Source organism: Caretta caretta, chromosome 5 (genome assembly GCF_965140235.1).
Source record: "Caretta caretta isolate rCarCar2 chromosome 5, rCarCar1.hap1, whole genome shotgun sequence".
NCBI lineage: Eukaryota > Metazoa > Chordata > Testudines > Cheloniidae > Caretta > Caretta caretta.
In genome coordinates, this window is record NC_134210.1 from 89,062,799 (window position 1) to 89,076,982 (window position 14,184).

The window sequence follows — 14,184 nt, forward strand, 5'->3', positions numbered from 1 at the left end:
GGGAAGATGGTTTTCTGGCAGCAAATAAGGGATTTTTCTGAAGAGACACCAAGCCAAATTCTGTCCTCATTTACTATGCCCATCCCCTCGTCTTCATATTTTGCTCTTAGCTATGACTGTGTCACCCACCCCACTTTTATCAAGTGGGGTGGCAGTGTGCAGAGAGCAAAAATTTTGCCGGATAGTATTGATTTGGAAAATAGCCTCTGTTTGCTTTTAAGAAGAACAAAGTTAGGCAATTACAATCCAAAGAGTTCAAATATTTTATTCACAACATAATGTAAAACAAATATAAAATGTAACATTTTTATGCACACTTTTGACATGCTGCCAGACAGACAACACATTGAAACACAAGTTAGGCATCAAGTGACAGGTGAGGCACATTCCAAACCCTCAGTCAGTTCTTTGAGACATGCAAAATCCTCTCATATAAAATAACCCACAGAAGAAGAGATCAAGCAAAAAATACTGCAATTATGAATACCCCCCCAATTTTTCTGGATCCAAACATGAGATGCATTTGCAAGTTCCAGAAATGAAAGTATGGCATAGCATGGATAGTAATTAGGGTTAACAGAAACTAGTTCTACCCGCTGCTGCTCCCCACAACCCCATATATGGTCTACATGAAAAGTAAGTTTAGAAAAAGGTTAATGTTTATAATACTGACAAGAAAATAAAACTGCAGAGTTCCAGGTATTACATTTTAACATTGTTTTGAAGGTTACAGTAGAGCATCAATTTAGAGCAGATCTGTCTCACTTTAATAATCCAATGACCAATTTCATGTCTCCCAAAAAGTAGGCTATTGAATCAAAAGGAAAAAATTATCATAGATCAAAGCTATTGGAGTATCAACTGCAAACTATGCTTTCTCTTGAGACTGCAAATATTTATTCACAACAGATCAAGTTAGAACTGTCTGAAAATGGGAGGAGATACTGCAGTGATATCTGGATCATTTCTTAGAAATCAGGACAAGGACTCTACATGTTATAGAAGAAAAAGAAAAAAAAATAAGTGTGTGGGGGAAGGAGGGAAAATGACTTGTTGGAACATAGATGGGCAAATCCTTATCAGATGAAAGGCAGATCCTTTCACGGACATCTTGAATCTCTCACAAAATGGGTTGGTTGTATTGAGTTTCATATAAAATACAGATCTTGTAACATTTTGCCAATAGACCCCAGTTTTTAAACATTTTGAAAAAGGTGGATCCAATATGTTTGATTTAAAATGGTCTGGAGAACAAACGGTCAAATAAAGAACTGATATAAGTAAATGGAGTTGCACCCTCTGAGAGTCTATACCCACCCTAATCTATCAAAACTAACTATTTTTAGAATGGTACAGTACACAAATTTTCAGCATCTAGAATTCATTGAATCCGTTGTCTGTTACTAGAAATCTCTAAGTTTTGACAGTAAATGTTAGACACAAATATCTATTAAAAATAGAAATATTAGATAACTGTTGGACCCCAGTTATAAAATACATAATAAAATAGGCACTTTAACTTTGTAGTCTTTCCATAGATAACATAAAATGGATGTTTCAAAGTTTAAGAGTTTTTGTGCAAAAATTCTTAAATAGAATGCAGTTTTTTAAAAAATAAATAAATAAATAAATAAAATCCACAACAAAAACCCAGTCTTGCAGAAATAATTTCCCCCACAGAGAGAACAGTTATCAACAAAGGTCATCTTTAGTACGTCACAGAATAAATATTGCACACACATTGGAGTAGTCCTGCTGTAATTTGCCATTTTAAAAAAAAAGTTGTTCTTAGAAATTCACAATTTGAGGATTATGAAAAGCACTTCAAAGCACAAGGGAAAAAAACTGGTACATCCTGTAGTAATAAGGTGTGAACATACAAACAGCTCTAAGCACCAAAAGCACATGAAACAAATGCTTTCAGTCAGCTTGCACAGCTTTGTGTCTTTGAAGAGTCAATCAGCTATTGCTTTATATTAAACAAAATAAATCAAAAACATTATCTCATTTTAAAGACACAGATCTAGAAATGAAATCATTAGGTTTTTTAATAGCTGGCTTTACCTCCAGATCCTATTTTGGCAGTTTTAATGAGCACAGACTTTACAGAAAAAAATTACCAAGTCCAGACGGACTATAAAGTCAAATGTATGACAGTGTTGCTCAAGCACCTCTTTTTTCTTTTACATTAGACATGCTAAATCAGATGTATATATTTGATGCTACTTCCATTAACATGTGCACGCCTTTCTGTTTGCAACCCACTAAATAAAATTGGAACTTATGATGCAGGAAGTCTAGTCTGTTGCCCTGGGAAGTAAGCAGATATCACAGGTGGATTTCCTTGCTTGGGTAACATAGCTCTTGATAACACTGAAAAAATTTTAAAAAAAATTCAACCAGGTGTTGCACTCTTTGTAAGGTGGTTAAATGTATATACAAACAATTATTCATATTAAAATTGTTTTGAAAAGGTAGTTAAGTTCAGCATATAGTAAGCTTCCTCCCCTGCTATCCTCCCCCTCCCCTCAAAAAAAATCATTTGGTCTCTGATTCAACCACATACACAAGCAGATAATCAACTTTAAGTATGTGAGTAATCCCACTGAAGTCAACAGGGCTATTCACGTGCTTAAAAAGTTAGGTGCCTGCTTAAGTATTTTGCTGAATCAGGACCTCATACTACAAACTTTCAGATTTGGCCAATAATATACTTTAAACTGTTCTATTCTAATAACATAAATTTGCCGAAGAGTAGAAATGGGCCTGAACCAAAACTCCAAAATGCTGTTTCTATTCCTCTAGACTGAGGAAGTTCAGATCAGAACTTAGCAGTTCAGGTCCATCTCTAGAAGTAACTCCACCAGACATTCGTATTGTCTCCATTAAAATACTACTGTGTGTCAAACAGCGAAACCTGACCTACCTCAGTATTCCCCTACACATCGAACAGGAAACAACTGAGGTATCTTAAGATATCATGCTACATCAAATAGCGACTATATAAATGGTGACCACTGAAAAATAGGGTATTACTACTAAACATTTACATTATGGTAGCACCCAACAGCCCTGAACTGCTGGCTAATTGGGTCAAACAAACAAGTCATCTTTCAAACAGTTGCACTCAATCAGATCATTTACCTGTGTTTGCTACAGACAAAGGTTTTAGTCCTCTCAAAGGCAAGTTGCCATCTTTCTTCAAATATTTCATGTCTAAACCAAGTGGCTCACTGAAATATCAAAATGTGTTCAGGGGAAAAAGTTATTCAAAAGGGAGCAAGCTGCCTGTAATTAATATCCTTTTTAAATTATATGCTCTCTAATGCCACCCCTCCTCCTCCCCAGTTTTCTAGTTATTAGCCTTTATTCTTAAAATGTGCAGAAGTAATACACTACAATGTATTCCTGATAGCTGTATTTTTATTTATTTGGTTAGGAGAAGAGGCACAAAGTAAATGCACAGTTCAACCAACTTCAGTTGCAAAACAGTGGACTGTAAACAATAGGAGTTATACAGTTCATTACTTTCATTCTGCAGCTACTAAACATTGCATCTATTTGGATTCTGACTAGGAATCCTAAAAAGAATGATTTCTTAACCTAAAACAAACGGAGAGCTAACAGCACCCATCACCATTTACAGGCTATGGCTAGTAACACAAGGCTCACAGTCAGGATACCTTTGAAAATGACAAAATTCTGTTACTATGTACAAAGAGGTCATTGGCATTAATAATAAAATCAAATTATCTATCAATTTTAGATAAACAGTAAAGTTACTAAACAAAATTTATAAAAGAAGTAAATTGCTTGGGGATGGGGGGAAGCCGATTAAAAATCCAGAGCAGTTTTACCAAATACCTAACACACATTTAAATTTATTTCCATTGTCACAAGCTTGGATCATTCAGAATTTTTCCCTCACCCTCTAAAATACCATCTAACCACTCTTACCACACAAAAAACCACAACATATTTTTTCTGACAATTAAGACTTACGTTAGGGTGTGGTGGTAAAATGCACACCATCTTGATAGTCACAAAATGGGGAAATATTTGGAATTTACAGTACAGGTGGAAGTACTTTTTGCAGCAGAAAGGAGATAAATTTCCTGTGTCTGACTCTATGTCCAACAATCCTCATAGTGGAATATTATAGGCAATGAACTGAACTAATGAGCTAAAAATAAATGTAACGGATTCATGTAAAACTTGAGACATTTGTAACTGAGAAGGGGAAAAAATAAAAACTGAGGCACCCACACCATCCAGCACTTCACCACAAGATGAATCACTTGAAGCATTCAAAACCAGCCAACCAACACTGACGTAACCCTTCTGCCATTGAACTCAGTAGTAAAACTCCCACTGAGTTCAATGGGAACAGAATTAGGACAATGTCAAGTGCCTTTGAAAAATCCCACCCTGAATCTCTATTTTTGTAGAGCCTTGAAAATGTGCACACAGAGGATCAAGTTGGCTGCCTTATATGGCATGTACTCTTTCTGCAAAAGGTATCAGTGTTCCTCTATTTTAATGAGCTGTGATATGGTGCTGGAGTGAAAAGTGTTGCCATAAAACCTTCTATTATGCAAATTCTGATGAAGGAAGGAATTAATTTAAATATTTTCCCCCCTTTATACTGCAGGATAAGAGGAACAAAGAAAAAAATTACTTGGAAAAATTAGTGTAAAAGCTCTTCTCACATCCTCAAAGTGTCTCTCTCTCTCTCTCTCTTTGAAGCTTGGGTTTAGGTCAGAATAATGGCTATAATCTTTTGAAACCAAATGAAAAAAATCATTTACTGTGGAGATGAATATCAGCTCTATTCTTGCCTCACAAAAAGTACAATACTGGAGTTCAATAAATAATATACACTGCTAAAATATTCTGGCTGATGTTGCAGCCATTAGGTTCTTGCTTCCATTTTCTCTTCTCTTTCCAGAAAGCGTTTTTGTTTCGTTTTTCTTGGTAGAGTCTTCTATTTAGCTCCAAGGTCTTGCCACCATTAGAGGAGGTGGTGGAAACAGTGGACACTGAGCAGTTAGGTTCCACAGCCCACATCTCAGACAAGCAGCACAGTCCCCTATATCCTCCTCCTGTGGCTTAGCTGGGGATTTGGTTGGGCAACAGCAAGTGTGCTGGACTCTACCTTCACAGAACTATAAGGAGGCTTCACTTTACTTTGGAAATAGTGTGCTATCTGCCTCCAAGCCAGACAATTAACTTTCTTGAAAAGTGTTTCTAGAGGCAAAATACTTTCTAACCTTATCTTTACTTTCTTTGCTCTTGACAGTTATATTTCCATTCATGAAGTTGTGGTGGTGTGTGAATGGGAATCCTGACTCCAAGGACAACAAACAAGCTCAGGTCAGATTAGAACTGCCCACATACCAAATCATTCTGAAGAGAATTAGAAGTTATTTGGAGAAGTGCCCAAGTAAAATCTAATTAGCAGGCAACCTTTTGAATTTAAAAAAGGCACACAGTTCCATGAGGGGTTCTCAGTGGGAGTTCCTAAATGCCAGTGTGCTTGGCCTCCCAGTAGATATCAGAGAGAAAATCCACTGCCAGGATTGTTGGACCTGAAGAGGGGGGTTAAACAAAAACAAACAAAAAAGATGAGAGACTTCTCTGCAGAGTTTAATTCTTTTCCCAGATCTTCCCTGGCACTTTTGAACATTCTCCTGGCAAACAAATGGGATGTCTCATGGATTCCTTGAAGGAAAGAATCAAGCCGCAGCCAGTATAGTGCTGCCTGAAATTTCAGACTGATGTTACTTATAACACAGGAACAATTTGACATTGGCCAAATGTGTGATTTTTTCATAAAAGCCTTTTTCCTCACACACAAAGTTAAAAGTGAAAAAGGACTTGTGTAATCTCTCTGTCTTTAGAAGTTACCATAAAATGATGTAGTTTGTTATATCACTCAGCAAAAAAACAAAAGGAAAAAAAGAAAAAAAAACAAAAAACAAAAAACCCACAACTTACACATGGCCTGAGTTTGGGGGCACTAAAGGAGTGGAGGTTGGTGGACAAGGTCTTGTCTCATGTAATGGAGTGCTGGTGGAATTTTCTGATAAGTTGATGCAAACCTATACAATTTAGAGAGTGAAAAACAAAAACATTGGAGAAGACTTGTGTGTTTAATACGGCTCCCATCACCATAGACAGCACACATTTTTCCTCTCCCAAATATAACACAATCATCATTGTACCATTAAACCATATGCTGTGATTTTTGAAGTCCCTTATTTTTTAAAAGGTCACTTGGGTAACTGCTCAGGGACATCAGGCCTAGATCTCTGCTGTACTACACTTGTTTTACGCTTGCATGACTCCATTGTCTTCCATGAAAGTACATGCCTCAAACTGATGTAGTGCAGTGAAAAGTCATGTCCACTGGCTTCTGGAGTCAGATTCTGCTTCTACTGAAGCCAATGACAAAACACTCATTGAATCCAACAGGAGCACGAGAAGGCCCCTAGTTTGTGTTCTTCAAAGGAAACTGCATCGGTGAGGGAATGCCTGAGGTACCCATTTTGGAAGAGTATAATATCTGTATTATTGAATTTATTGCTGTAAATGCAACTAGAGGCTTGGGCAATGGGCTAATTTTAATACCTCTAAAAATAAATACATTATATGAATAATTAATCTCAAGGTAACCTAAGAGTTGGGGAGATAAAGCTTTACTACGACAAGTTGGAGATCACTGCATTTTTTGAATGTTGCCTCACAATTGTCAATAGATGCTTCAAATTAAACACACATTTACATATTTTTCTTATGCTACTTTTTTTTAAAAACAGTTAAAGCTAAATTTATTGTTTTCATACTCTCCACCTATAAAGCTAATTTTTTTAAAAAAAATTCTGTTTTTCATATCCTCCAACTATGTACTAAAAGAATTTTGGCTTCAAGTCTAACTCTCCAAATGGGAGGTAGATCAAATGATACATTTTACAACTTAAAAAATAGACTACTACATGTCAAATGTTGCACTTGTAAGGCCCAATATACTGCAGCTGGCTGAGGCCAGGAACAGATTCTTTATACTATTACAAGATCTGAGATCCCAGTTCTTCTGTGGGCTATAGACATTTCTAGCTCTGATGAATTGTGAGCTACCAGACAAGAATGGATTTTGTCAGGCTTGAGCCACAGACTAGTGATAGTTTTGCTTGGGGAGGGATAGGGAGAACATTTCTTGTACCAGATTCCTTTTGTTAATTAAAAAAAAAGGCCGACTGCTTAAAAGCTGCCTAGAGATTTGGAATATAAGTAATAGTCCCTAGCAGAAATGGATTAGTGGGTAGAGTGTCGGGAGGCAGTGAAAGTTACAAGATAAAAGCCATTTATTGTACAGTTTTAGAAAAATGAAAATAATTCTTTTTCAGATATATAAATTGGGCTCATAGTTAATTTTTCCAGAGGAACAAATAAGCAAAAATAGTTAAGAAAAATGCTTCTTTTCCGTTTCCTCCAAAACAGTTTATCCAACTCTTCTCATGTAGTCTGTGGGCATAATCTGTCAAAAATGGTTAGTAATGTTTTCCTAACACATTTGTCATTGTGTTGTATTTATGACATAAGTCAAAACTGTTGGGCAGAGGGGAATACTTAGATAAGAGTATTGGCCATTTCTAAGTGTTCTATTTTTCAATATTTACATTAAGCACAGCTTCAGCTCTCTAATGCAGTTAGTGTCAAAACATTCCATGTTAACATTAGTGTTCTGCTGTGCTTTATCCAGAGGCAAATCACAATGGAGAATTAAGCTGTTAAAAGCTAGGACACTTCAGCAGAATACGTTATAGTGCAAAGGAGGTGAAAAATAAAAGTATATATGCCTGCCTGTGGATTATATCTTGCAGCACTGGTGACCGCACATGGGATATTCATTCGCAGAGGAACAGAGCCTTCACAGTTATTAGAAAGGGAAGCAGTGCTAATTGGTGGAGGCATCACAGGGACAGAGAAAGGACTGTTATAAAGTAGAAGCTGAGGCTGTAAGGGAAACAAACAAAAATAAGTGGAAGAAAAGACTGTTTAAAAGTAAAATATGACAAAAGGAAACAAGCCTCCCAAATACGCGTAAGTTGTCTTGATATTTTTGTGATAGAACTCCTTCAAAAATCTGAAGTATAGTAGGGCAGAAAGGTCAGTTTTACCCCAAACAAAAAAGAACAAACCCAAACCCTTCATCCACATACTTTTTTTAATGTTTAAGTATGTGCTAGGCAAGAAACATATTATAGGTCCACAGTACACGCTTTGTTGCCAAGCTAAATAGAAAAAGGAACACTAAGCAAATAGAAAAAAAAAAAAGTGTGACAAATGCCCATCTTTTCCCCTTACCTAAAAAAAAAAGGTGCCCACCCTTTATTAAGGTTTTCAAGGTGGAAAAGCCCCTTCCACTGTGCATTTTTTCCCCAATGGAGAGAACCAAAAGTTTTAGAAAAAAAGAGTCCCCTTCATAGTAAAATGAAAGCATGGGCCTCTTCAGATATAATGTTACGAGAGGTCAACTGAGCTTGAAAGTAGTTCCAGGACAGGGTATTTTTGAGGCCAGATAAAGGAAATGTCAGTGACCTCTCTTTTTTTAATAAAGACAATCTTGTCATTTGTAAGTTTAGTCCCAGCCTTTCACCATAACACTTTTTTCCAAGTGCTCCTTAGGTCATACTTTCACTTCTTTCAGAAGATAAAGGTGTTCAGATAGCTTTCTCTTTTGTGGTTGGTTTTCAATTAAAAATGTTTGTTAGTTAAGGAGCTTGTGTCAATCTACAGAACTTCACATTTGCTTTTATGAAATCTGGCACGCCCCTTTCCATAACTGTGTTAAGAGATTCCCATCCTACTTTTATCCCAAAAAGTAAGGGCTTCGTCTGTGTCAGAATTAAAAAGCTTTTGAAATTGATTTAGTTTCATTAGTGCAACTTTTCACTAAGAGAAGCTGCTCTGTTCAGACTTTACACCTTTGGCGCTTACATAATTTATAAGGAAGGCAACGTATCCCCTCCAACCCAAGATAGCTACAGGGCCCTTATACAGCAGAGACCCCCAATCATGCAGTACTTTGGCTGATCAGGGAATGAGCAGAAAGAAGCCCCAATTGCGGATGGAGAACACTGAATTTATTGGGTGAAAAATGGGGTGGGGGGGAGAAGAGAGAAGGTGTCAGTAATTTAAGCAACAATGTTAGCTGGAGTGAGAATGAAGGAAGAAAATTTGAAATGGGAATAAGGGGACAAAAGAATACAGATCTCTCATTCAAAAAACTTTACATTTAGTGAAAGGTTTTGCATCACCCTCCCAATAAAGAAAAGCATCTTTTAGTTGGGGGGAGAGGGACAAACACAATGAGCATTAATCAGAACCAAATGGATTAAAAATCAACTTCCTGAGTTTTAGTAGGAGAACTTTCCATCATCAGTACCACATAGGATTGTGGTAGCTTTGTTTCAGTAGTGCCAAGCTTACTACTTTGCCTAACTATATTGCATAACCCTAGCTATGCATGGAATTTTAAAGCTTACTGTTCTCTGCTGTCCTTCTTTCATGCTGCCACTTTTGCAGGTTTGGGCTCTATTCCCTCAGCTGAGAAAACGTAACTAAACACTTTCCTTCAGTTGCTCTAATGATGAATTAATAGATTGTTTCATAATTCATATTTTCCACAATAGCTCAAAATTACAATATATAAAATTCACAACAGCTCTGATGTCATGGAGCCAGACAGTAGTTTTTCCTACTTTTTTCAAAACACTACTTGGGATGAATAAATAGGGTAAGCAGGTGATTCTACATTGCTATTGTGGATTATTAAACATGGTTATCAATGAATTTCCTCTTTCTGGTCTTATTTGCTAGTATTCAGATTATCCATCCAAAACATTTAAAACACAGGCATGCCATCTCTCCATTTTCTCATATCATACCATCAAATGCACAAGCATCATGTAATCTTCTAACTCTACTGCCTAAATCAGCATGGCATTAACACAGCACAGCTTCAGCTCTACTGCAAGTGGTTTTTCCACTATCTCCATGGTGTTTGCCCACTACATATGATCAACCACCTCTGAAAAAATTAGAGGCAATTTGTCAATCTCCAAAGCTCTTTATCCAATCAGTCTTGCAGTGCAACGGGAATTTTTGAGTAGTACGTAACATGGGATTTATAGGAGGTTCACCTCAAGATTAGTACCCTCCCAGGAAACTTCCATTAAATATATATCTTTGTATTCTATCATTACATCTTGTAACTTAGCAGGTGGTAAATGCCACTGGAACTTGGAAGTGTTTTGTCCATCTTTAAAAACACAAAACAAAACACACACACACAATCTGACCAATTTAAGATCAGGCATGTTCGGAGACCAAGCACTGATTGTAAAGCTGAGTGCATGTTTTAGTTATTTGCATTTTCCCTGTACTTATATGTTATGCTGAAAAATAAACAAACTTCTATTGGCTTATCTCAAATATGAAACAATATCTGGATGAAAGGTATGAAGAGTAAGAGCTTCAATTGTTCACAGATGCTTTTCGGGTATTACATGGTGAGGCATTTTCCGGTCTCCTTTTATATATGGGCCAAAAATCTTCAAGTTTGGGTGAGGCACACATATCTATATACAGGACACCTAAATATCATGATTTTCAGAGGTGCTGAACAATGGGAGTTTCCAGCGGACTTCAACTGAGAGTTCTGGATGCTCAGCAACTCTGAAAATTCAAGCCACTGACAAATGTCCATATGTGAATTTAGGGATCCAAGTTTGAAAATGTTAGTCATAAATTTTAACTGGACTTCAGCCTTTTCTTGTGTTCTAATACTGTCTAATCTTTATTCAGCTTCCTGATTTACCAGCTTTTCACAACTTTTAGTGAATCAGTCACAAACATTATCCTTTCCCAAATCACTCTATTCATATCAGTAATTTCTCTGCCCTTAGCCAAGAACTTTAACTCTGTCTCAGATTACTCTATGGATTCAGCTGGAACCTGTGTTTAGTTTTAAAAATGTAGGGAATATTATACTAACAATGGGTTAGCTTTTACAAAGTTTCAAAACCTATTGTAATATGCCCTTAGCTTTCTTTTCTCTTCAGCAGATACATCTATCCAAGTATTATAAACATCTCTACCTCCTCTTCTTCCCCAAAGAATTAGATAACAGCATTTTTGCTCCTCAGCTTTGAATTTTAGGAGACCCTTGAGAAGAAGCTCCACTGGCTGTTTAAATTTTTTCCTCTCCCTAAGAATATTCATACTTTTCCAGTTTAGTCTAGTCAGCCTTACCTCACCGGTTTTGTTTGTTTTGTTTTAGTTTATTTGTTTGTTTTTTTTAAGGATGCACTGTTCTTACAGGTTTTCTGAAACTATGAAGTTAGACAACTTGAGTAAAATTTTGAAAAAAAAGAGCTTACGCTCTGTTAGGAGCCAAAATTCCATTTTCAAAAGTGGGGTTTTGCTCTTAAGTTCCTTAAGCGCTCTTGAAAATTCTACCTTGTTTAAGGAACTGGTTTGCTTTCATGACATAGGTAAGAGCTGATGCCTACAGACTAACAAGTTATTTCTGTACAAGATTTAGGAAGCAAATCAAATCAGGTTTTTATAACAAACTAAAACTCCACACACTGAACAGTGTGATCCCCTGCCCCCCGCCCCCCCGCCCCCAAGACCCAAAAAGTCCTACACAGTCAAACATGACTTGTTAGACTATCATAGCATCATCTGGTGTCTCCCAACACCATCATGGAAATCTTTTGGAATTTTACTCGTCGCTAGGTTATTTTTATAGATAACTGCCAATTAAGAAAATATTTATATCACTTATTTTCAGAGGCATCATAGCGCACACACATCCTGCAAAGCATCTTAACCCATTTAGCACCATGTAGCCTAATTTTCAAGAAAGTAAATTCTTCTCAGCCAAAAAATGTTAAGTGGATAAAAGATAATTGAGCCATACAGCTGTATCTATCATCAAGAGAACAGATTGAAGAGTTTTACCCAAATCATTTTCCTGCAAATATTTTGACAGTAGTGATCTAGCTAGAGAGGTACACAGATTCATAAATTACAATTTAATTTCTTCAATTCAGACCCAGGGTGATTGTAATATTGAAATCCTTAGTAAAAAGAACCCATTATGACAACTCCTGCATAGGTTGTTCGACAAAAAATTAGCTCGCTTGGCTCCTGGCCAATGAAAACCCCAGACATTTTCTTGGGTTCTGCAGCAGTGCAGTCAGTTCACTATTCCTAAAGGGATAACATAATCCCACTCTGACAGCTGTAAAATACCAAATTAAGTATGGATCTCTGTATATGGCAATCTATAGGGACTCAGTAAATTCAGAGAATCCCTAGAGTTGGGTCCCTTCACCTCCCATCTGACTGTCAGCAAGCTGCGGATGGAGAAGAATTTTAAAATGTCAGCAGAGCAAAAGAATCTGTCTCTCACTACTCTGGAAATGGAGGGGTCATGCAGATTTTAAATCCCCACTTCCTCAGAACAAATCAACAAATGAAAAAGCCAAAAAGCACTGAGGAAAATGGGGGCAACGCCTTCAAGACAGATGACCGTTGGGGCAGCTCCTAAAGGGTTTTGTTATAAATTAGAGTGATAATATTTGAGGAAGTCTCCCCAGCCACAGATTTTATTTATTTATTTATTTTTAAACAGACTCAAAAACCCTAAACCAACCAATCAACCAAACTGTCCCTTTACTAGAATTGTAAGGTGAAAACACTCTTCTGAACAGTCTGACATTAGCTAGTGGTGGGCAAAGGATATGCAGGAGAAGTTTCAGACTCGCTTGGGTGTTTGAGAAACAGACAGAGTTGGAAATTAAAATAACTCGCTCTTAGTAAAAAAAAAAAAAAAAAAAAGTGGTTGCACACAGCTGGACCACGGCTGGACACAATTTCTTTCTACAATCTGGCTCTACTGTATTGCATTTATAACAGCCACAATATTACCTTTGCCATTTAAAAGAACATTTTATTCTTCACGAATTATGTTCACGCTGAACTCTAGAGGCAACGGTTTTTAAATGTACACATTATTTCTGAGGCAATTTAAAAGTTGGAGCCAAACTTATGTCAGCCATCTAACAAAGCACAGTGCCTCTACTATTTCAGCTGTGTACTACTCACTCATTAATGGATTTGTCAGTTGGCTGCAGAGACTGAGTAAGGGTAACCAGCCCTTAGAATTAACAAGCATATTGATTTTCTTTTTTACATTTGTAAGAAGCCATCTCCCGGATGGTCCTGAAAGAAGTGAAATGCTTGTTAACGTCCTCCTGGTCTAATTTTCCATAGTACACCACTCTATTTCATCACTGAGCCACTGGGATGCATTTTCACCTCTGTACCACCTGTCAATATCATTTTAAGATTTTTTTTCTTCTGCTTTGAATATCATCCACAGCTTCAGTTTAGTACCATCTGTTATACACCTCAAAATTCCTGAACAGCAGCTCTTTTCTTCAGACAAGTATCATTTGGATATATACACGAACACAGTAGGGGGATTTATACTTTGGAAAGCACTACACAACCTCAGACTTCATTTAACGTTTCTCCATTGACTATTTTACTTACAATTTTTAATCCTTTCTTGTTTGCATTATGAGCCAAAATGTACTGGATAGAGGCTACATATCTTTTCCTGCTGATTCTGAAGTGATAAAACATCACGAAGAAACTGCATGAAGATAACACGCTAAATTTTCTGCACTGCTGACAATTCCATTGTCCAGATGTATACCAGTAATGGACACCTTTCTGGAAAACTCCTCCTACGTCCAGCAGTATCTAAAGTTCAGCAGTCTCACAGACAGGATAATGTCTGTTTCCAATATGGCAGTACATCTGCTGAATGAAAAGGAGGCCAGCCACTTTATTATTTCCTCCTGTGTCTATTGAAGCGATATAAAAGCGTAACCATTGTATAGTTTTGATCACTTTGATAGGGGGTAACTGGTTCAGCCATATCCCTCAGGTTAAGTGTAGGAACTCGCTCTCACTCTACTAGAATCCTTCAAAATGGAAGAAATTTCACATGCGACCACTGCACATTTGGTTTTTCCTTCCCAGTCAGATCTCAACCAAAATTTCACATGCGACCACTGCACATTTGGTTTTTCCTTCCCAGTC

At 37.0% G+C, this 14,184-nt stretch overlaps 1 protein-coding gene across 5 annotated transcripts in view; it reads right to left on the reverse strand.

Moving 5' to 3' along the window:
• Positions 1-247: 247 nt before the first annotated feature.
• LOC125637054 (spindle assembly abnormal protein 6 homolog) overlaps positions 248-14,184 on the reverse strand; it is a 40,407-nt gene continuing 26,470 nt past the window's right edge. The window contains exons 14-17 of one of the 5 annotated variants that reach the window (XM_048851095.2): positions 7,864-8,016; positions 5,998-6,101; positions 3,145-3,233; positions 248-2,373 (exon numbers count right to left, since the gene is read on the reverse strand). In XM_048851095.2, coding sequence (XP_048707052.1) covers positions 2,282-2,373; positions 3,145-3,233; positions 5,998-6,101; positions 7,864-8,016 — 438 coding nt within the window. In that variant the 3' untranslated portion in view covers positions 248-2,281. The other 4 variants (XM_048851098.2, XM_048851097.2, XM_048851101.2 and 1 more) reach the window with 4 other exon arrangements.